This window comes from Papaver somniferum, unplaced genomic scaffold (genome assembly GCF_003573695.1).
Source record: "Papaver somniferum cultivar HN1 unplaced genomic scaffold, ASM357369v1 unplaced-scaffold_6, whole genome shotgun sequence".
Taxonomy (NCBI): domain Eukaryota; kingdom Viridiplantae; phylum Streptophyta; class Magnoliopsida; order Ranunculales; family Papaveraceae; genus Papaver; species Papaver somniferum.
The window spans coordinates 628,856-653,919 of NW_020648748.1; the positions used below are offsets into that span (position 1 = coordinate 628,856).

Consider the following 25,064-nt stretch of genomic DNA (forward strand, 5'->3'; position numbering starts at 1 on the left):
ATTAGTCGATAGTAAGATAGTTAGTGAAAGATATTTAGATACAATAATATTGATTTAGATCCATACGTGTCGACATTTTGTTGGTTGACCCGAATAACTACCAAGGTGCATCCAAATTTGGTTAGCCCCTAATCTATGGGATTTTCCATTTCAATATCTGGCTGAATCCCGAGACCACTTTCACTCCTTTAGTCAAGCTGGGTTAAGGAGACCCAAAACAAACCGGAAAGAAAAATAAAAAAATAAACAAACGTAATTTCTAATAAAAATTTACCCTGCTATATCAACAACAAGGATTTAATTTGAACTCCAAGGTGGACTCAGCTGCATAAATCTTCACATAGTTTGAGCTAGGGTATAACCCATCAAGGTAATGAGCAGCCCTATTACTTTCCGTATAACAGTAACTTATCTTAACATAAGAAAATTTTCCAAAAAGCACCTTGACTCTTCTCCATATCTGAATAGCCTCACAGGGAGGCTTGGGATCCGGGTTTTGCAGAAGCAGACAAGTAGACATAGAGTCTACACACATGTGTATGCATTGAGCTTCAATCTCAAGAGCAATTTTTAAGCCTAGCTCAACCCCTTGCATCTCATGAGCACTGACTGATATAGGATAACTACCACCTGTAGCAGCAATCAACTGATCTCCCAAAGAGTCTCTAATAATGGCTCCAAACCCAGCACTAGTGTCAGAGTTTGAACCATCAGTGTTTAGCATAACATCATAACCAGTTGGAGTTAGCCAGGCACATAAAATTGGTTGTTTAAGAATGAAATCACAGCTTATTGTCCATCTTTCCATGAACTTCATGTTAGCATCAGAGTCTTCATCTTTTAGCTTATGGGCACTCAATTTAAGCTACACCTCTTGCACAATAAGAAAGCTAACAGAATCAATGGAATTGTACTTAGCTTCAAAAATCCTGGAGTTCCTTTCTCTCCAAATATTATAGATGAAGCTATTAAAAATCAGTTTCTTAATCAAAGCAACACAAGATTTTCCCATAAAGTGAGAAACACACCATTGAATTCCCTCCTGCCAAGTGCTGCAGATGTCTCTAAGGTATCCCATTTTAAGAATTTATCCTCTCCAGACCTGGCCAGCAAATTCACATCCATGAAATAAATGATTTTCATTTTCTTCAGCTGCACCACATAACAAGCAAGACGAAGAAGTGATGACATTCCATTGAAGTAGCTTATCTCTAGTCTTCAACCTACCATGGAGAGCAACCCAAGCAATAAGGGAGTGTCTGGGAATGTTAGAACTAAACCAAACAAGAAAACTCCAAGAAATATGCTCACTATGATGGAACAAGGCTTTATAAGTCTCTTTTACTGAATATTCACCATTCTTACTAACATTCTATATCACCCTGTCTTTCTCCAAAGCACAAAAATCAGCTGAAGCAACCTGATCAAAAACTGCATTTATGTTAGGGTCAGAGAAAGAAGGAAGAGACTCCATTCGTTCATATTAATGAAGTCAGACACTCTACATTCAACATTAGGAAAGAACTCATGAATAATAACTGGATCAATCCAATCAGAAAGTCTTCCCCGAGGATGCCACTTGTCATGAAGAAAGCTAGTATTAACTATATCTCCTAGAATAATAAAAATCATATCTTTTGCAAGTTGTCTTTGATCCAAAACTCCCCTCTAACACCATGAAGCATCTTGGGGAATAGCCAAGGACCAAATGTCTTTACCTTTAATGAGGTTCTTCTTGACCCAATCATTCCAGATAGAATCTTTATCAGATAACAAATCCCATAGACGTCTTAAGTTAGCAGAAACATTGTTAATCTCAACATCTCTCACCCCCAAACCTCCCCCACTATAAGGCATACAAATAGTGGTCCAGCTGTTAGGACAATGTTTTCTCCCAATCTCTCAACCATCCCAAAGAAATCTCTTAAAAATTCTATTAATTTTTCTTATCGTTCTTTTGGGAAGGATAAAACAAGAAAGCCAATAAAAAACCATGGCAGAAAGAACATGTTTTATCAAAGTCAATCTACCAGCAAAAGATAAATACTTATACTTCCAAGATTGAACTCTATCTTTAATATGAGCAATCAAAACATGGCAATCATAATAATAAAGTCTAGTAGAGAGCAAGGGAAGACCCAAATACTTCACTGGAAGTTTGTTTTCTTGAGAATCCATGATAGAGAGAATATCCTGCAGAATCCTATCAGCAACAACGAAAGCAAATAAAGAAGTCTTATGTTGATTCATATGAAGGCCAGAGCAGTCACCAAAATCCACAATACCTATCTTAAGACTAACAACTACTTGACTAGTACCTTTGAAGAAAACTATAACATTATCTGCAAAGTAAAGATGAGTAAGTTTAGTTAACTTGCACCTTGGGTGAAGACCATAGGCACCATCACCAACCTGTTTTTGAAGAATGAGACTAAGAATCTCCATCACCATAACAAACAAGTAAGGAGACAAGGGACAACCTTGTCTCAAGGACCTATAAGAACTAAAGAACCATAGGGTGAGCCATTGATGAGAATAGAAAATTTTGGATAAGTAACACATTGCTCAACCCATCCATTGAAAAGGTCAGGGAAACCCGTTTTCCTCATAGTAGTACTAACAACATTCCAGCTTACAGTATCATAAGCTTTCCTTAAGTCAATTTTCATGGCGCATCTTGGGCTACCAGATGATCTATGGTAATTCATGACAATCTCATGTGCCAACATTATATTGTATTGAATAGATATCCCTGCAATGAAAGCAGACTGGCATGGATGGATCAAATACTTCAATAAAATCTGCATTCTAAGAGATAAGAACTTTGTTATGCATTTATAAACCACCCCACAACAAGTTATGGGTCTATAATCCACAATTCTAGAAGGATTTTTTAATGACCCGTCCCTCCACCGATATTTTCCCCACTTAACCACTGCGGTTATCCGGCAGTGTGGGGTTGTCCACGGTCATCGCTGCGGTAATCTAACAGAAACTTACCGGATGGTCACCCATCCCTAGATTACTCCCGCCCGAGCACACTTAACTGCAGATTTTTCTACCAACTCTGGAGCCAACTATGCTGAAAAGGCCTCGGTGATAGGAAAGAACAAACCATTATTTATATTCCATTCGGCCAACCACTGTCGAATATTGGGGTATTACAATACCACCACCTTAAATTGGAGCCGTCCTCGGATCCGAAATATATATACAAGCCCAGATCTCCGACGTTCCTTGCCCCTCATGAGAAGCACCTGGACCAGCCCCGTCCAGCGTACCTTCTCACCCTCGACAAGTGAACCGTCGTCGGCTCTGATACCATTTGTAATGACTCATCCCTCAACCGATATTGTCCCCACTTAACCACTGCGGTTATCCGGCAGTGTTGGGTTTTCCACTGGCATCGCTACGGTAATCCAACAGAAACTTCCCGGATGGTCACCCATCCCTGGATTACACCCGTCCGAGCACCCTTAACTGCAGAGTTTTCTGCCAACTCTGGAGCCAATTGTATTGAAAAGGCCTCGGTGATAGGAAAGGACAAATCATTACTTATATTCCATTCGACCAACCACTGCCGAATATCGGGGTATTACAGATTTTCTTTTTTAGCTACTAAGGTTAAAAAGGTACTTTTCACTTCCTTAAGGAGTTTTGAACTTTTAAAGACATTCTGGATTGTAGCAACAAAGTCATCACCAATTATATTCCAACAAACTTTAAAAAAATAACTGGAGAATCCATCTGGACCAGAAGCTTTTCCAGAGCCTATAGAGGAAAGAGAAGCAACAACTTCATCTCTTGAGACAGGTTTGATAAGATCATTTTTAGATTCTTCATTTATCATTTTATCAAAATATAACTCTTCAATTAACTCAACATTAACAACCCCTTTCTCATCATAAAGCTCAGAAAATAAGGAAAATACATTCCAAAGCTTGGTCTCCTTATCATCCACCAGAACATCACCATCTCTTGAAGTGAGACCGGGGATATTATTCCTGAATCTCCTTTCTTTTAAAGAATTATGAAAGAAATGAGTGTTTGAATCACCCAAATCAAGCCACTCAATCCAATGAACTCTAGATCTTTGTTTTTTCTTAGACTCCTCATACCTTGCTACCTTTTCATAATGTTGCATCGCCTCTTTCTCCTTCCTAACCAGAATATGACAAAGGAGAGAAACTTGCACTTGCTGCTGAACAGAAATCATCTCAGTTTTGGCCTCCATAACATGCTCATAGAGGTTCTTAAATCTCAATCTTTTCCATTCAATGATAGGAGCCTTAACCTTTCTGAGTTTAGTCATAAAAATAAACATAGGATTACCCCTAACCTTGCTAATCCACACCTTTCTAACCAGATCAAGGAAATCATGCTCTTCAGTCATAAAATTAAAGAACCTGAAAGAAGGAGTACCATGTTTTCTTTTTTCAAAAATAGAAGCAACTCCAAGGGAGTGATCAGAGATACCAGGAGGAAGAAAATCTGCATTAGAATCCACAAATTGATCAATCCATTCATATTAACCATGATTCTATCAATCTTAGAACCAATTCTAGTCTCACTTTGTTTGTTAAACCAAGTTTTTTCAGTGGGATAATCTTGAATACAATTACTCATATCCTGATAATGAAAAGGCCTAATCTCATCACCAAAAGTTTTTTCAGTGGGAGACATAATAGAATTAAAGTCCCTACAACAATCCAAGGCCTAGTATTGGATAGATTGAAGTTACAAATATCCTCCCACAGAGATCTTCTATTAAGATTATTATTGTCACCATAGACAAAAGTAGCCACAAAAGAAAAAACCTGAACACTGTCAACTAACACAAAAATGCAATGGGAAGCAGAATGAAGAACACTGAGTTTAGCAATGCTAGGATCCCACCCAATCCAAATCCTACCCGAATCATCATTATTATAATTATCTAAAAATTGCCAATAAGGCATTATTTTATGTCATATTCTACTAGCAAAAATATCTTGCACATGGGTTTCAACAACACCAATTATTGATAAATTATTCAATCTAATAAAAGAAGCTACTTATACTTGTTTTAGAGGGTCATTAGTCCCTCTAATGTTCCAAGCTGCAATTTTAAACATTATGGATTTGGGTAAGATTTGATTTCTTACCTCTAGTAGATCTCTTAAGATCTAAGCTTTTGAAGCCAATGCATACTTTGAAGGTTTAATAATAAAATGAGCTCTGATGCCTCCACCATCACTAGCACAAAGGGAAGAAGAACTATCAGTACCCTTATCTTCACCACCAGAATTTTTCTTAGGCTGGGTAGGAAAAATATTAAGGTTTTGCTCACTTAAAACCTCCAATCTATTGATAGTCTCAGTAATACCATTACTCACTTCCTTCAATAAATCAGGAGCAACTTTATTCCTCTCGATCACAGGAATAAGATGTTCAATATCAACAATTTGACAATCCAAACTAGAAGATCCCACACCAGAAGAACCCACATCAGATGAATCAGTAATAACTGGATGGCCAGAACTGGCACCCTCATTTTCTATGTTGTCTCTGTGTCTTTTAGAACCTTTGACAACCCAATCTTCCTTATCAGGTACATTCTTCTTCTGAGGTAATGGAACCTGTTGAACTTGGGTAACCACAATAGAAGAATGATTAAAATTCTTAGAATGAGTACACATAGATGGCTTCCATGGATACTCAATAGTCACCTCAAAAACAAGAGCTCCATCCAAGTACACAGGAATAGAGCTAGGAAATTCACAAGAAGTATCAATCTCAACACATACACGAGTATAGATAATTTTAGTTCTATTCAAAGTCTCCTTATCAAGCATAATACGAACACCCACACAACTAGCAATACTACTCAGACCTTTTGCATTCCACATATATAGAGGAACCTTTCTGATGTTCATCCTGATAGGAATTGTACTTAATTCCTCTAAGTCTTTCTGAAGGTTTCTACTCCAAGGTCTAATGATAAATAATTTGCTTGAGATATGAAAAGAACTCCTTTCTAAGACAACAATTCGATCTTCTTCGGAAGCAAAATTAAATACAAAAATAGAATCACCATGAACAGTCATGTTAAACTCACCTTTAGGGTTTCATTCCCTTGTGACAACATATTTAACCACTAGGAACGATGATCTCTTACCCACAAAAGCACCCACCACCAGATCTTGACATTTCTGAATGTCTTCAGAGAAATTTGTGAAGGAATGAGAAACAAGTTTCTTGCAATTCACAATACCAAGGTTCCTAAATTTCAACTCAGCCTCTTTTGGTTGAGTATTCTTCTCCGAGAGAAAATACGACCAGGTAATTGATCCAAAATTTGGTGTATCTTCATTAAAAAATGGGTTATGAGTAACCTTCGGTGTACCGAAGACACCACTTTTAGCACCAGATTGAAGCAAACAATTGAGATCTCCTTTACGATTACCCTCTGCATCACCGGAACCGTTCAGTAGAGGTAGAAATCCACCCAACACCGTCGACATACCGTCGTCAGGGGCGGAGGGAGGAGGAAACAACCACAAAAAGGCTAAACCTAAAAAACGCCTTCAATCACACCACCTCAGAGTTTCTCTCTCCTCACGTGCTCTAAGTATTTTGTATCTTAATGTTTGCATTGGGTGTTATTTGCTTGTGAGAGAGGATGAAATTTAATTTTCCATAAAGGAATGACATTGGAGCTTTTATAACATATGGATACGGTCCAAGTAGAAAATTATTCGGAGCCCTAGAATTTTTTTTGACAAATATACAAAATAGAAAAGCTTTTAATAAAAATGATCTTTATAAGGCTTAAACTTGGATTCTAGATACCATAAAAAAAAGCTATACGGAATAGAAAAGCTTACAATAAAAATGATCTTTATAAGGCTTAAACTTGGATTCTAGATACCATAAAAAAAAAAATACATTATATTGTAAGTAACTTTTGGGTAAAATTACAAATTTTAGGGATCCCTAAGAATTTGGGCCTGAACATTTATGGGCCTTGGTTTCGATTAAGCATTTGCAGAGAAAATAGGAAAGAAACCTCCTAGATCTCGGTTGTTATCATACCACTGTACCATGATCTTGGTAGTTTTCATATCAATGACCTACTTATCTTCGTCAGAGGTTCTTTAACTCTTGAGGTGTTCGTCATCATCTTCATCACAATCTAATATTACGCTGCTTCTTTTATGCCTTTTGTTTTATGGTCTCTCAGACCCATCGTTGAGGTGGTGGACTCCAATAACCTCAGCTCTGATACTTTGCACCTCGTCACAGAAACCTGCCAGTTGAGGACTACGATTAGTTCTCCTTTCCTTAGTTTTCATATCGACTTCTCCATTTTGTCTCAGATTCTCCTTTCCCTTTTCCTATACGTCTTATAGCATTGTTTAATTACTCTCCACCAAATCCCGGCAAGTTGGCCTAGATTTCAATAAAAAGTAAAAAGTGGTGCAGAATGAAAGGAGGAGAAGAATGTGGGGTTTTTCAAGACAATTTCCAGAAAAAAGAAAATCAACTTTTTGGGAAGCCATACTTCTGCTTTTGATATCCAAAGGCGCAGAGGATATCAAAGGAGGGGAATTCAACGGTTACAGGATACGAACCTGGCAAAGTACTAGTAATTAATCTTTTATACCTAGATATATTGATTTTAGACTCTTTACATTAACCCTTTTCCTAAGCCTTTCATTTTCTTTTAGGCTTTTAGCAGCAAAATTATGATAAAAAAAATATTAAAACTAAAGCCATTCTTGACATCAAAATTAGCTATAGAGATACACCACATGAAGCATGCTTGATGTCTTCGTGCCCTCCAATAGGTCATGAAAGTTGCTTTTCCACTCAAGTCTTGGCAGCATCATACCTGCAAGCCTCCCATTGTTTTTCATCGCAATCTCTTTGGGGTCTAGTAGATACTCTTTGTAGATACTTATCCAGTGAGTGATGCAGAACCAAAATTACGAGACACCACCCCATATCCAGCACAACATATATTTACAAATTTACCTCCCGTTATAACTGAATCATATTTCGAGTACCGATTTTAGTCATGGGATGTTCAGAAACCTGAACTGAAAGCATCTTTTGTCATTTTAGGTAGTACCAACAGCTCTTCAGCTTGGATTTTGGCAACGGATGCTGTTGGCAAATGCATTCCCTTTGTAGATGTAGTAGAAGTTGTACTTTTCAAAGAAAAAGAAGTAGGAGTCGTTATTGTGGTCGTTACTGCAGAGGATGAGGAGCTGGTTGATTTCTGTACTTTGTTTCTGTCAATTGGGGAGTCGAGTTGTATTGAGAACAAGGAGTAGACAGGCCTATGGTCTGAAAATTTGTTCTCGCCTCTTACATACCACATCTGCTTCATTCCTTTGCCTGTCCACAGTATTCTGTCACACCTGCATTGCACAACCAACAAAGATCAACTTCCTCAGAAACAACCATTATGCAACTAACCAGAGTAGATTCTTTACACGCCTTGTGTTTGGAACACGTAGACCAAGTAGTGCAGAATGAAAAAAGAAGAAGAATTTTACCAGGCAGGTGTTCTCCTCTTCTCTTTTGATTTGGATGTTTGGTTTTGGGCAACGTACTGGTCAGAATTATCAAGGTATTTGTAAGTTGGGGCAAAACTTATGCTTCCTTCTTCCCATCCTTTGAACACCCGGCCAGCTCTTTGTTCTATCATGAGCTGCAGTCACCATTTCTAACCAATTAATCGAAAAATACTAAAAATCTAATGTCGCACAAAAACAAAAGTGTGTGCCACATCTTTATTCTATTCTAATTTTTCTCACCTGGTCTTTCTTGAGAAGGGTTTCCCAATCTTTATTTTTCAGAAGTTCATCTGTGTCGCCACCAGGAAAGGCGAGTCGGTAATTCAAGTCTCCAAGCCAAATAGTATGACTGCAAATCATCAAAGAAAGGGAATCTCAGACATTCATCGTGTTATTTCCCCAATAAAATGACCAAAATTTGCATAGACGCTTACTCATGTTCTAGAATGCTAACAGGGGAAGGTGTGAATGGTTGTCCAGATACTCTCTGGGACTGAGAGAACTTCGTTTTCTTCAATATCTCAATAACATCAAAATTTCTCCGAACCTCGTCACCTTCTTTCTCACCAGAAGCTAAATGGGTGCACACAAAGCAAAAGGTTGTTTGACTCAATGTCATACTGATCGATACAGAACCCTGCAAAAATTAAACCCCGTCACTCATTTCATTAGTATCTTGTCTAACTCGAAAATGTTAACAGTAAAATGCTCTGATCCGAAATCTTTCATGTCATTAGTGTCGTGTCTAACCTTATTTCCAAGATACCCCATAATGCCTCTTCCAACACACGAGACTTTCAAATTGCTAACATGTTGGTTAAGATCAGTTCGAACCCACACACACAAGAAGATGCCAACCATTTGCTTACTTGCAGCTAAGCTGTAACGACTACTAGTATTCTTTGGAGATTTATGCCTTACCAAAAACTTAGAGGGCTCATCCTCTATGTCTGAGTTCGGACTCGAAGTTGAATGTCTTTCTAAATCCTCCTTATCCAATTCATCCTCTAATGATATCAGATCGGAGAAGCTAATTCTAGATTTGAAATTCTTATTTTCTTTGCGCCTTGGAGGATTTTGGGCTAATTCAGTATTCTTATCAGTATTATTCAGAGCTTGGCGTATAAGTGAAAGCCACTTCAAGGCGGGAGCATCGTCCTCTGCACCTAATACATTCCCTGCATTCAATGGTACAATTTCCTGAAACCTGGCACATGGAAGAAACAGACAAACCCGATTAGTATTCAAACTTATCCTATCTATCGAATTCGCACGTTGAAAAGCACAATTTTTCATGGGTGGCGGAAAATTACCCAAGTACATAAATGTCTGCAGGGACAGGAGTAAGTAGCCAATCCTTTAAATTCAACCCTTCGTGGGGACATTTTCCTCCAACATTCCATGTACCCACAAACATCCTGCAGTCCAAGCAAGCCAAAACAGAAGTTGGTAATTAAGTTACTAAATTCAATTACGAAAAATGCAAGTTGGCACACGGCTGCTTCACTGTATCAGATTGCAAACCCATGACTAACTTTGTGAAGCTGTCCTAATCAAGTCGCGATCCACCGCGTGGGAGGTGGGTTATGACATTTAATTTGCAAACGTTGTAGCTCAATTTATTTCATGATGCAACAACTCAGATCCACAAAGCAATTCATATCTATCATCAACGACTAGTAATTTTAGAAAATTTTCCATTGCAGCAAAAACTCCTAGTTGCGACTAATTTGCCGATTCTTGCAGTAAGGGAGGACTAGTAAAATTAGGTAGATATGGCTTCAATTTTTTCATGTAAATGGCTCTTAATTTCAAATGCCTTGATGGCTATTGTTAGAATTTTGATTCAGTCTCTGTAGAAAAAAATGGCCCAAGTTTGAAAGAACAACAGGAACAGAACAAAACAGAACCAAAAAAAGCACACAAAAAAATCAGACAGTCAACAAAGACTGTCTTTCATTGACTGAAGGGTACCTTTGATTCAGGGGGTCTGAAACATGTGGTGGTGAGTCTGATTCAATCCTTGGACGCTTCAAACTCTCTGGGGCGGTCTCAGTCAGCCATTTTTCTGAATCATCATGAGATTAAGACATTCAATTAGAAGAAAAAATTGCATGTAATTATCAAATTATCAGTTGGTAACTGACCAACACCATCCATCATTCATCTGTTGATTGATGAAACACCACCAGCTCTAGATCATAGGTAGTGATAATCATCAAAATAAGTGAACCAAATGATTTTCTTACCTGGTGATTCTTCGCTTAAGAAACCATAATGATCTTCCACTGAATTTGTTCCACCCATTTCTACAAAATAAAAATCCATCCATTACAATTCAAAACCCAAATTCAATGAATTAGTTTGTCTTGGACATATAAAATCTCAGACCCAAGAAATTACCTGAAACTTCATAATCAGAATGGAACTCTTTAGCTCCACTCTGAATGTTTAACCATTTCCTCACAACCTGTTTTGGCCAAGATGACTAAAACAAGACCCAGAAGAACAAGAAGAGAACACCCAATTCAGTAACAATTTCTTCAGGAAATGAGCTAAATTGAATCAGTGAAAGTTAAGAAATTTTCATACCTTGTAATTCATAGTATTACCGGAAGAAGATTCTGTTCTCATTGCTAAAATTTTGTAACTGAAATATCAGAAACAGAGAGAGGTCTTAAATTCTCTGTATTAGAGAAGAAGATCCCACTTCCTTCTTCTTCTTCTTTGTACAACGTTAAAAGAAAACAACTATAAGTAAGCCCGGAAACAATGCAAGTAAAAAAAAAAACGATTTTGCAATAAACAATTAATTCCTGTCTCTGTTATTAAAACAGTAAAAAATATCAAGATCTAGTGTTTTTTAATTACAAATACTTGCAAGTTGTTGGGAATTTGACAGCAAAAGATAATATTTGATATTAATAATATAAAATTAGTTTAAAAGATATTTCAAATTTTTTGATTTGTTGGATTTTTTCTTTAACTTGAAGTAATTATCAAAGGTTTTTCAAGTAATGGGGTTTCTTCAATCAAACAGAGCAAAAATGGAGGAATACTGTATGATTGATGCAATACAGAGGAAAGAAAGGATGTGAAGAGAATGATAGGATGAAATTTACATGGAGATGGAGAGACACACAAGGAAATCATGAAACTGAAATGAGAAGAAATAGAAAAGTATGTTTGAAAATTCTGTTTTGTTTAGCTTTTCTGATCTCTGTTTTTGTTGTCCTTTTTGTGTACTTTCCCGTAGGTGTAGTTCAGAGACTAAGAGAAACAGAGAAAAATCAACGTTTTTGTGAAATGGACAGATGAGTTAAGAAGAGAGGGTGTAGAAGGGGATGAATGGGAGAATTTATGTGGAGAAGATTAAAGGGAAGCCTTAGAAAATGAGGTTGCAATTCATGTTTGTTTTTAAAATGGCAAGTGGTTGTTTCATTGTTGGTGAGGTGCATTTTCTTTTGAAATGGGGCATGAATGATATCCTTGATATGCCAATAATTTACTCTCATTTTTAGAGTACCAAAACTTATCTATTTGCAGGCTTTATCTAAAAGATTTAAAGTCATTTTGTTTTTGTAGGGGTAGCCTGTACTATAGCATTGAGATTATGGAAATCACAAATTTATCACTATCAAAAATCATACCCAATGCTATGCTGCGAAATCAATTTGCTTCTCAAAGAGCAGAAGTCAATAACAAAAATAAGAAATAAAGATAATTTTATTGATGTGTGGAAAGAAAATAGTCCGACATTGCTGATTAACTTAACTATAATAAAGAAGAGCCGTTCCGTTCATTGATGTGTGGAAGGAATAGTCCCACATCGTAGATTTCGTGTAATTAATTTAAATATAATATGGAAGGACCGCTCTAATCATTGGGGACAGGTTTTCAGTTGGACGCCCGCGGACCTGAACACGATGCTTTTGTTTTTAAAGCCATTATGAAATTGTGTATCAAATTTTCAGAACACCCTCTTGGACTCCAGTTCAAAGCATCATCTAGCTATATTACCATACCACCTGGTTTGACAACTAGGTAGCAATAAGTGACTAATAGCTAACATTTCAACTAAGGAAGCCTCCAGCGGAAATGAAGAGAGATATGGAACCATTAATGACTTGACGCCCATAACCAAAGAGGAAATGATTTATATCCCGCAAATTGTCCCGATTAAGACAGTCGGGGTGGGTCCCATCCTAAACCCAACTTGTGCTAAACCGTCGGATCGGAAACGACTCCCATCTACTCTCTCTGTCGGCACAACACGTGGGATCCAACCCGCGGGATGTTATCATTTCTGTAACCAAAGCGAATTTCCTTTTTTATATATACAAATGTAGCACAAAGAAGAGCAGGACCGGAAGAAGCAGAAGCAGTAGGTCTTCTACAAGCAACAAAATAGGAAAAAGAGCTTAATCTTTCTAACTACAACATACAAGAATTTGTAAGAATCTTTTTGACCATCTCAACGATATCCAGTAATCCATCTCCTTGAAAAACCAACAACTGTGGAAGAAGCAAAATTGGTAGTCAGTGACTGCAAAAATCTTTTAGGCACTTTCCTAATCCCTAAAACCACAAATAATATAGCAGAAATTTTGGCAAAAGAAGCAAAACACTTTCATATAATTTAAATTGGGATCTTATTCCCCGCTTGCATTTCCAATGCTTTAGAAATAGATAAATCTAATGCAAGGAAGACATTCACTGCTTCCCCATTAGATGGATCTACTCTTTCTGTAAACTGCGTTGCTAACCCCTCGTATTATCCGTCTTTAATATACTTTCATTTTGCAAAAAGGAGAAAAAAAATAAATCATTAAGAGATGTTACCTGCGACTTAAGTTAAGCTATAGCTTTTCAGCATCAAATTCTCTGGGGACTAAAAAACATGGTTTGTTCCTTTCAACCGATTTGCGGATCTAGCTGACCCTACTCATGTGTTCAAGTTCAACTCATTCAAACTTTCTTTTCCTTTGGTACAATTTCGTTTTAATTCAGTTTCGTACAAAATGTAGAGCACCCAAAGTGTCTAGACTATCCTTTATATCTAAAGAGAACTACGAAAACACCACATAGAATTTTCTTCATACGTTTGGAAGTCGGAGAAAACTAAAACCACAATTGGTGGGAATGTGACTGTCTTGTCTGTCAACTTGGAAAACCCATATTCTTGGTTTGAAATTAGACGAAATGGATACAGCGGTGAAAGGGTGACATAATCATCAGTAGAGTTATGAAAATGGACTACCTCAGCTCAGCTTATGAAGAGTATAATACACTCCTAAGGCTAAAAAGATATTCACATGGTGGTGCATTGCTGGATAATAGTGGGTATTAGTTGGTAATCTAGTGTTTAATCTTGGGAAAAGCTCGGAATATACTAATAGAAAAGCATGACCAGATGTTGCCGACTTAGCTCAGTGGTAGAGCGCGTGACTTTTAATCCCGTGGTCAAGGGTTCGATCCCCTTAGTCGGCGGTAGGTCATAAAAATCCTTTTTTTTTTTTTCTAAGACATATATTCCTGGCAAGATTAGGATATATTCATTTTATTCCTATCCAAACTAGTGTGCTAAGGGGTGTCTAAAAAGTGTTAAAAGACCAAATTGCCCATACTAAAAAACAATGCCGACCAAAACATATTAAAAAAATCAAAATCTTTCTTCTACACTCTAGCTATACATGTGAAATCAAAAAAAAAAAAGAAAACGAAGAATCAAAACGAACCAACAGTCGGCAGAATATTTTTTTGTCGATCTTGCCGACCAAAATATAGTCGGTAGAGTATAAGGTTGAATACCATGCCGACTTTTCATTTCTGAAATTAGCAGTTACAGGATCGGCAAGATATCCATCTTTATACCTTGCCGACTATATTTTAGTTGGCATGGTATTCTTTTATCGACCTTGCCGGCCATAAGTTGTCGGCATGTTCTTCATCCGCAGACCTTGCCGGCCAGATATAGTCGGCATGTTCTTCATCCGTAAACCTTGTCGACTTTTCGTACTTTCAGAACTGAAAATGTTGATTCCTTCTATAATTTTGAGTATAAAATCGCCCAGCAGCTCTACAATCCCATATTTATAAGTGTTTGGTAGTACGCTTTCATTTTCGTTACAAGTAGAATTTAAAAAAAAAAAAAAATCTCAAAAATCTACCCACATCCATGAGTTCAATCTAAAATAAAACCTAATTTCAAAATTTTAATCAATTAATTAACTAATTAAATTAATTATCCTAATCACATCTATTAGTGTTAATTAATCAAGAATATTAGCCATTTTTGTAAATATGTGGATAAGGGGCTCTGTGTTTTACTTCAAAATGACCTTATTTTGTCTTATGTGGTATACCCCAATCAAATCAGATATTTATTCACTGATATATAATAAATAATAAGTGGGTGTGTTTTTTATACATTTGTTTGTCGAGCCCCGTGGACTCGTGGAGTATCAAAATGTGAAGCAAATATCAAAACACGGAATCCATCTCTTTTTCGGGGCAAATTTTTTTTCTTGAGGACATTCTTATGGGGTTATGTATTTAAGAAAACAAATACAGAAACATAACCGTCGAAGACCGTGATTAAGAAGATAGACATGATGATGATGATGATGATGATGATGGTACTTGTAAGTTGAGCCGTAATTTTCAGATTTTTAACGCAGAGGGATGTGACTTGAATCATTACTATTAGTCTAGGAAGTAGTAGTAACTCTCCTTTTTTAAGACTTGAATAATGTAACATCCCATCCCATCTTATTGGCTGTCAGATGTGTAGTACATAACTAAATATATGCTAGTGATTAGTGATCTTTATCAATACGAACCTTTCTTGCGACCATCTTTTAACCTGCAGGATAATGCTAGACTGCATGGCTTCACCACCCTAAAGAACAGACAGCCTACCATTGATTAACGCCGCCAACACTCGTGTTGTTTGTGTAATGTCTAATTGTGTATGTGCTGCCATGCCATGCACTCATGAATATATCTAGCTTTTAACAGAGAAGTGTAGACTTCACTATTTACGGAAGATTCAATGTCAATCTATCCATCTGCTAAAAGTATGAATCTACCTCTTCATGAACAGCTATTCTATTTTACTATCTTAAGTCAAACATGTTTATTTTGAAGTAAATAGTGGGTAGACTCTCAGTACAAAGTACGCATAGGCATAGCTGCTCAGACAACAGCTGAAGTAAGTACTGTCAGAAACTCAGGATCATGAAGCTTGTCATGCTGAATTACGTGTTAGGTTGGGGAGTGAAGAAGATCAAATCTCCTCTTTTTACTGTTTTTTTTTTCTAGATTTACTTTCAACCATATCTTAGAGCAACTGCAGTGGTGCGAGTATAACCAAAGACCAAAGAGGAAAAAAAAGATCAAATTTTGGGTTTAATCTTATGTGTGACCCTACGGTGGAAAAACTAAATTTGGTCAGACGGACATTATACCAACGCCTGGTGTGGGGCGTAGAATATACCAACGCCTGGTGTGGGGCGCGGAGTATACGTTCGCCCGGTGTAGAAAAAAAAAATTAAACAAAAAGAAAAAAAGTGGGGCGGAGATATCATGCCCGCCCCATGCATTTGAAATTTGTAAAGAGTGGGGCGGAGGTATTAAGCCTGCCCCACACAAAAGAAAAAAAAAAAAAGACGGGCGTGCATTATACGTTCGCCTGGTGTGGGACGTGGACTATACGTCCGCCTGGGATGGGATGTGGACTATACGTCCGCCTGGTTATGGGGCGTAGACTATATAAACGCCCGACTATATTTGAATTTGGTCTTGGTCGCCCACCAAATTTGGTCTGGATTTTAGTCTTTGATCAAATTTTAATTGATGATCCGTCCCACTACGTCTATCCACTGGACACTATATTTGGGTTTAGTCGTCCATATCGGACGCTCTTACTCTTAGAGCGACTGCAATGGTACAACTAAACTCAAAGATCAAAGACCAAAAAAAAAGACTAAATATGAGTTTAATCTGTACTGTGACGTTATGGGGAGAAGACCAAATTTGGTCACGCGTAAAATTAATCACCGCACGAAAACGGGCGTAAATTTGGTGTACGCTTGAATGGGGCGTAAAATTGGTTTACGCCCGAAATTTGAATGGGGCGGATGGTTTGGTGTCCGCCTGATGAGTAAGTGAACGGGCGGATGGTTGGGTGTCCGCCTGATGAATTTCATTTTGAATGGGGCGGATGGTTTGGTGTCCGCCTGACGAAATGTGAACGGACGGATGATTGGGTGTCCGCCTGATGAATTTCATTTTGAATGGGGCGGATGGTTTGGTGCCCGCCTGATGAGTAAGTGAACGGGCGGATGGTTGGGTGTCCGCCCAGCAACAAGCGTACTTTAAATTTACGCCCGACTATATTAGGATTTGGTATTTGGTCGCGACCAAATATGATCTGGGATTTGATCTTTGGCTGGGATTTAATCTTTACTCCGTCCCACTGCGTTATGATCTCATCCCAAATTTTTGGTTATACTCGCCCACTGTGGATGCTCTTACTGATTACTATGAATAGACTATCTTTACTCCCACTGACCAAAATTTCCCATTTCAAATACTATATAATATATATATTTCTTAATTTTATCTGGTTGATAAAGATGTCAACTCAAATGGCAGCTGAGTAAGGTGCTTCCTTCCCCATCCGCAAATTACCAAAAAGACAAAAACGAAACATAAAAAAATGAACAAGTTGTCTATTTTTTATGGTTTCTGAAAGAAAAAAAATGTGGATGAAAATTAACCACCTGAAATCTTCAATGCAAGTTGAAGCCATTCAAGTGTATTATATGTCTGATATTATCTCTTGATTTCGCATTGAGGTGGAAACGCGTCCAAGCATAGCGTAGAACATCAATCCATAATTATTATTTTTTCTTTTTCCATTTGCAAAATGTTAATCTTAACGGGGCCAATCGGTTTTGGTTGTTCATTCAAATGTATTTATTGAATGATTACGTATATGATTAATTACGGAAAATTAAATAGTATCATAGCAACCATAATGTGATAATCACATGTGAATTTTTAGTACAAACTGCCAAACACAACTAATCCAATACCCTATACAGATATACTTGTACTACCGAGACATACGCTTAAATAATTAACAAGAATTTGTAGTTACGTAGTTAGTTCTACTTGTCCTTCTGACTTAATTAAAAACCTCCGTCCAGCCAATAGTGTTATACTGTTATATCTTTGGTTGCTAAGACACCCGATCAATAACCGGTCGTATGCTGTCGTGCAGATGCGCCTACCTTCTGCTTCATTTAGCTGTTTGCAGTAGGCCAAGTGGAGTGGTGGTTCTTTTTGGAGATAATGTAGCAGCTACATTTTGCCAATTTTATGTCACTTCATGCGGAAGTCAACTGAATTTATTGCTAAATTATTTAGTAAAGTCTATGCTTAAAAAAACAAAAAAAAGATGAAGTTTACGTCTATTTTTTCTTTTCTTTTTGACCTTTATTTGGGGTGCGTTCCTGTTTGTAACACGAATTTTACTAATGGTATCCTTCTAACTAGAATAACTAAATAAAATATGGTTAATGCAAAAATATTTACTTCTTCAAGTTTTTTTTTATAAATGTACCCCCTTCTCTATGAAAAGGAAAATTAATTGACATATACGGTAGATTAAGATTAAAGTCCACAAATAACTGGTGATGTTGTTATTGAGAACTTCAATAAAACAAAATCGTTCATGAGCAACAGCTGATCGATGAAACAATCTCCAATTTCATTTTTCTTGTTAACCCCATTAGTGGCTTGTAATTTTTGGAACCCATCATCACCATTAGATACAGAGCCAAATCCAAAGAGCTCTGGGTTTTTGAATGTTTAGTTTCTAAAACCTTGAGTTATTACAAGAGATTGATTGAGAGAGATAGCAAAGAGGAGAACCCCTTGCCTATAAGGAATATCAAACCGATCAAAAAATAGATAAGAGCAACCTTCGTTAAAAATAAATAAAACTATAATTGTGTGCACATATTTCATCATCAAACACGTGTATATAGGAACATACGTGGAGAGCATGCGGACAAAGTCATCAAAGCATGATGACATGTGCCCACCCATCCCGCCGACGTTGGATCTTTGCCCAAACAAATCTAAGGGCAGAAGTTAAAAAGACGTACCGGTAATACGATGTACTGCGGAGCACCAGATAACTCCCGAAGAGTTACTTTATCTCATCCCCAAAAGAAGCCAAGATCAACGGTGGAGAGAAGATGAACTGACATGGATGTGACAGGGGCAGAAGACACTTTTCTGACACGAGCAGGCACCTCAACTACCCGCATTAAACACTCTGAGCAACATACGTGTCGATCAACCCGTGGAACGAACGAAGACGAGTCTGCGTGATGAAGTAATAAACGAAGACCCCCGCGTGATGGACACAAAACACAAGAAGATAAGGTTCCAACGGTCCTCAGAGGTGGGTCCCACACTCTTACCCTATAAATACCCCCTCTCCACCAAGAGTAAGGGGATCAGCAAAATCAGGAGGAGAAGGAGAGAGAAAGATTGTGAGTGTAAGTTAGTCCTTTACAATATACAGACCTATGTAAACCCCAAAGTCACTCGACTATCTTTGTAACCATCAAGTACATAGCGAAACAACAACCCCGTGGATGTAGGCCTTAGTGCTGAACCACGTAAATCCCAGTCTTATTTACATTTCAGCAGTTTATATTTGCTTAACTCTCCATGAGTTTTACTTTTATGCTTCGTTTTCTTTATCTTCCCCTGCGTAAACGCCACTCGCGATGTTCTTAGATGAGGCTATGATAAACCCGAAGGTTTTGAGCCAAGGAATCAATACCATTGTATTATCAGCACGAGTCGGTACCTAGAGTGTGAATATTGTTTGTGAACATATAGATGCCTTCGTGATTTACGTGTTCACAATAATGATTTAGGGATTAAGATTTCCTTACTTCTAATAATAATTGCCAAATAACATACTTATTCTTTATCACGCCCTGGAGAGAGAGATCGGGGATTGTCGAAACTAAAAGATTAAGGTATACAGGTTCTCTATTTCTTGATGCGTTGGGTATTAAAATTTATATTTTTGATGGGGTAGAAAGAAAAAATCAATGGGTACATAGATAAAGGGATATCACTAGTAATTTTGGGGTATATACAAGAACTCCCTTACTTGGAGATTACAATTCTAAAACAATAACTTTTTGAATAACTTCCAAGATAACTTCCAAAACAAAAACAAAAAATACCAAGCCAAAGTAGTGATCCACAATGTTGTTTGCCGGATTACTTTTCTTAGATGGCAAAATGTGTTTGCCAAATTATTTTTCTCGAGTATTTAGTTGATGGTGAAATCAAAATACAAGATAATTCTTAATTCAAGTGACGCCAGACTAATAAGATGTACAAAAAGAAAGAGAAGAAACCGTGAATCGTCACTTGCAGCAGCAACAGTGTTAATAAATTTTTGTGGTGGCAGTTTAATCAATCAAATTAAACTACTAATCAATAACAACTTGTGCTTTAAGTAGTCAAACAATTATTCAAAGTCTAGTGCTAATGAAACTTGTGCTTATTCAAAGTCTAGTGCTAATGAAACTTGTGCTTACTGGTGCAAAATCTCCACGATTGCCTAGCATATATCGCATGTCTGACTCTTTTTCATATTTCATTTCCAGTGCCACAGTGCTTATGATCTGATAGTTTAAGTTTGTATATTAAACTTTTAAGCGTCCCTTAAATATAATCCTTACACCATAAGTAGTAAAGCGGCGCCTAAAAGTGCTATATGGCCTGCACTACTTAATCAGGTATATATGGTGAATTGCTGATTAGATTAGTCATATTAGCTAAGCGATAATTAGAGTTACATTTGCAAACGAAAATCATAATTAGTACGAATCATCATGATTAAGTTTTATTGAGTACCATAATCATTCACCCCATAATTGAGATAGGACCCTAAATTTCTATTGATCCTATATAAGAACTGGGGTGCCATGACCAATATCTTCCAACACTCTATGAATACTCCATATGAGAATTTTCTTTTATGAATATTCTCATAAAGGATCTTGATATTCCTATAAACTAATCAACTTCACTAAAATAGGTACGTTCTAAACCAAATATTGACCCCTTTTCTTGTTTAAAAATTCTTCTTATATTTTGGTAGGGGAATGAGAAGATCAACCAATTAGGAAAGCGAAATGAAATGGATTTTCTTTTCTTTTTTATTTCAAATGATGACTAATCCATGGTTATATGACTTTTTTTTTCCCTCACTAATCATGGGCTACATTTGAGTGCAGCCATCACTGGGTGTTTATAAATGTATTTCATATTATAAATCTATGCAGCGAGATCGGAATATGCGAGATTTTCTGAACCGTCAGGTCTCAGAATGGCTCCTTTTAGGGTTTTAATATTTGGCTTGGAAGTCTCCATTCTCCGGATCACCTGCTCCATTCTTGCAAGAATTTTTTAGGAAGAAATAATTGGTCCAAGTTATTACCACTACAAGAAAATTTACCTATTGTTACACTAAAAAAGATTCTAGTCACAATACTTTTCAGGTGCAGGTACAAGCTATAAGCTATAATTTATTGCTGCAAAATAAAACTTTCCCATATAATTATAGCAACAATATGAAAAGAGTGTGGCAAAAAAAAATTATCTCTTGCTACAGTAATTGAGAGTGGATGCAACAATAAACTTTTTGCTACACAGGTTATCACGGCACTAATAGGGGCTTATGCCATTGGGTACTACAATAGATTAAGTTTCCTGTAGTGTACGCATCCCGTATTGACTAGCTGGGTTCCAGGTGTTGCTCGAGGGCTGCTCGATTGTAAGTGATAATCTCAATCGAAGTTCAATTTATCTGTTAAACATAACCCTCAAATGATTTGCCAAATTAGGCAGACAAATCGCACTAATTCAGGCCACCAGTAGACTACTTTCCGGTTCATATAGGTGAGTCTAGGGATTTGCTATCGTAAGTAAACATGATACCTGTTTAGGTTCAAGTTGCAGATTAAGACTGATGTCTTTATGCAATATATATACTTAATTATGCACGGATTAACTTTAATTGATGGCACCGTCAATCCCTATTACTATAAACATTCTTTCGCTCGTCCAATAGGAACAATACTTATTGAATATTGACCAGCAAATGAACAAATTAATTAAATGATCAAGTAATAATAATCCATCCTTAACTGAATGCTCTTGGCAGGTATATCAACTTGTTCATTTATTTTTGTTTTTCGCAATGGAATCTCGTACCGTTATGATTCTTGGAATTTCGTTTTACTTAACGATGAACGTTCTTTGTATAATTGATCTTCTTATTATGTGTATGTAAATTGATCGAACGGTGACATAAGTCGACAGCAAATGTTTACATAATGCGAAGAAGAGCATGTTTCACGTCAAGACTTCCTTTTCAGTTAGTGTTTTACTTCGGTATTGTGGTGCGCTGCCTTCGGAAGAGATTATTACTTACCGTCAAACCCTAAGTTTACTATTTACTCAAGAAAGATACATGAAAGTATCTCGTCTTAGTGACCATAATTAAGTAATAATCAGTAGTTAAACATCATTTAATCACCAACGGGGGTAAGAACTGAAGGAAATGGGACATACATCTAATAATACACCAATTAATAGTAGTTGAGCATTGATTAGTTATTAGTTATTGTACGAATGATAAGTTACTGATAATATCTAAGGTTGTTGTACGAATTGAATTAACGTTGTAGAAGTGGGGAAAGACACAAGAAAACCATGGAACTAAAAGGAGAAGAAATGGAAAAGTAGTTTGAAAATTCTATTTGCCTGGTCTCTGTTTTTGTTGTCATTTTTTATGTACTTCCCTGTAGGTGCCGTTCAAAGACTAAGAAAAGCTGAAAAAAATCAACTTTTTTATGAAATGGACAGATCAGTTAGAAGCGAGAGTGTAGAAGGAGATGAATCAGAATTGATGTGAACAAGATTAGAGGAAAGCCTTAGAAAATGTGTTTGATTTTATGTTAGTGTTAAAAAAAGGCAAGTGGTTGTTTCATTGTTAGTGAGGTCAGTCAATGAGGTGCATTTTCTTCTAAACTGGATGGGTCATCAAAGATATCTTTGATACTCCAATAATTTCTTCTCATTTCTTCAGTGCATCAATGAAAAAGATAAAATATGAAGATGTTATCTATTGCTATCTATTTGCAGGCTTTATCAGAAAGTAAAAAAAAAGCCATTCTACTTGTTTGAGGGGGCGCCATATATGGGGGAGGAGCGAGACGGAAGAAAAGAGGAAGTGTACGCTGTATCCATTTGCCCTACCTATTGTTTCCGCCTCTTGAGCGTACGTTACAAGATGTTGAGATTTTAAAAGTCTCAAATTTGTAACTTCATCGAGATTCACTATCTATCGGAAAGTGACTAGACTATCCAACCGTTCAACTGAGGAAGCGTCAAGTGGAAATGTGGAACCATAAATGACTTGCCGTCCACAATTAAAGGATGCAAAGACATTTCCCTTTTCTTCCGTTCAAATTTTGATGTAACAGCAACTTCGGAAAATTTATCTTCGTCAAACCATTGTTTCTACCACTGGTTTGTATCGTGGGGCGGCATGAACATGTATATATGTATGTTTGGCGGGAGTAGATGTAGCCGTTGACCCCACTCACGTGTTTAAATTTCTTCATAGGAGTACAAGTCCATTTTAATTTTGTACCCGGCAAACTATAGAGCTCAGAAATGTCTGTTTCTTCTTTTATTTGTAACGGGCCGAAATCCCCTTTGATTTGGGCACCGTGGATTATCCCTCGTGAAACAGTCAAGGTTGCCCCAATCCTAAAAACCGCCCCAGTTAACTGTTGGGGGACACATGATGATTGTGTCACGCGGGATAACCCACCGTTAACAGTAAAATTTTCTTTGCATTTTTGGGAAAAATGAAAAACTCAAGATTGTGGAAAGAAATGTAAGCTGTCGACATCCAAACGGACCAAACCCATGTTTTAGGTTTGAGATTAGAGAACCTCTAATCGATCCAGCAAGTGAAAGCGTGACATAAACTCTTGGTATAATCAAATGATGCATTAGTGGGTATTAGCTGGTAACCAAACTTAGTGTTCATTCTTTGAAAGAGCTGAAGAGCATAGACTAATTTAGCTGCCAGATGTGGCCGACTTAGCTCAGTGGTAGAGCGCGTGACTTTTAATCCCGTGGTCAAGGGTTCGATCCCCTTAGTCGGCGTGCATATTAACTTCTTTTTTTTTCCAATTTCTTTTGTGTGTCAACCTTCCATGGAGTGTATTAAAATGTGCCCACGTATCAAAGAGATAGACTATCTCCTTTTTTGGGTATAAAAATGAGATATATTTGGGAGGATATGCCAATGGGTTATGTATTTAAGAAGACAAACACAGAAATTTAGCCATCGAGAATCATGATTAAGAAGGTAAACGATGATGATGGTACTTGTAAGATGAGCCGAAATTTCAGAATTTTAATGCAAAGGATGTGACTTGAATCATGACTACTAGTCCAGTAAATAGTAGTAGTACACACCTCTTTTTAGTACTTAAATAAGGGGAATGCTACACTGACCGAGCATTCCCTCCCGAGAAATCCGGCATACTCACAGCCCCTGAGGCCAGGGAGACAATGGAGGGGATGGGTTTGGGCACCACCAAAAATTCTGTGTCTTGCAGGATTTGGCATCGGTAACTTTATCATTTTCCCTTAAATAATGTAACTTCCCATCTAATGCGGCTGTCAGATGAAAGTACATTACATATATGCTAGTGATTGGTCCTCTCATTATGAGCTTTTCTTGCATCCGTCTTTTAACCTGCAGGATAATGCTAGTTTAGCTTCACTCTCATAAAAGCATGCCAACGGCCTGCTATTGACTAATGCCGCTAACATTTTTACTGCCATGCAGACTCATAAGTGCAGTGTGCATACGCTTTTAACAGGGAAGTGTTTGTGTGGTATTTAATTACTATTTACTATTTTAAGTTAAACATGTTTATTTTAAACTTCGAAGGATGCTCCCGTGGAAACAAGAAACTGAAGTGAAAAAGCACCCCTCGCTAATCTACGATGGGGAGAGGCGTCACCTCTTGCCCCATATATGTCTTCTCGAAGTAAGTATTTTGAAAAGTGTTCCCGAATCCGTTTTCTTATAAATTACTGTGAATGGCCTTCCCTCCACTGACCAAAAATTTCAAATGTTTTTCTAAAATTTCACCTAGTTGATTAGGATGTAAAACTCAAATGACATTAGCGAGCCTTTGGCCGCCGAGATAAGGTGCGCGCCTGTCCGCTAATCAAATATAAAAAAAGGAAAGCATCAGGTCGTCATAACTGAACAAGTGGTGTACTTTTTTATGGTTTCTACAAGATACAAGAAAAGAAATGTGGATGAAAATTAACCAACTATTATCAAACCAAATTGAA

General features: G+C 37.2%; 2 protein-coding genes and 2 non-coding genes across 4 annotated transcripts; 2 read left to right on the plus strand and 2 right to left on the minus strand.

Annotated features, from left to right (window-relative positions):
• Positions 1-1,668: 1,668 nt before the first annotated feature.
• On the minus strand, positions 1,669-4,958 carry LOC113343484. The gene is made up of 5 exons (XM_026587650.1): positions 4,742-4,958; positions 3,637-4,491; positions 2,495-2,752; positions 2,147-2,342; positions 1,669-1,846 (listed from the first exon to the last, which is right to left on the minus strand). The coding sequence occupies exons 1-5, from the start codon at positions 4,956-4,958 to the stop codon at positions 1,669-1,671; spliced, it is 1,704 nt and encodes a 567-aa protein (XP_026443435.1).
• A 2,652-nt stretch (positions 4,959-7,610) lies between these two features.
• LOC113343429 (type I inositol polyphosphate 5-phosphatase 8-like) lies at positions 7,611-11,901 on the minus strand. Its single transcript, XM_026587609.1, has 10 exons — positions 11,157-11,901; positions 10,968-11,052; positions 10,814-10,873; positions 10,539-10,632; positions 9,878-9,982; positions 9,315-9,771; positions 8,999-9,201; positions 8,805-8,913; positions 8,544-8,698; positions 7,611-8,405 (listed from the first exon to the last, which is right to left on the minus strand). Exons 1-10 carry the CDS (start codon positions 11,196-11,198, stop codon positions 8,069-8,071), a joined length of 1,647 nt encoding a protein of 548 aa, XP_026443394.1. The 5' UTR covers positions 11,199-11,901; the 3' UTR covers positions 7,611-8,068.
• Positions 11,902-13,982: 2,081 nt separating this feature from the next.
• TRNAK-UUU lies at positions 13,983-14,054 on the plus strand. Its single transcript has one exon. It is a non-coding gene; the product is annotated as a tRNA-Lys (tRNA).
• Positions 14,055-23,783: 9,729 nt separating this feature from the next.
• TRNAK-UUU lies at positions 23,784-23,855 on the plus strand. Its single transcript has one exon. It is a non-coding gene; the product is annotated as a tRNA-Lys (tRNA).
• Positions 23,856-25,064: the final 1,209 nt, after the last annotated feature.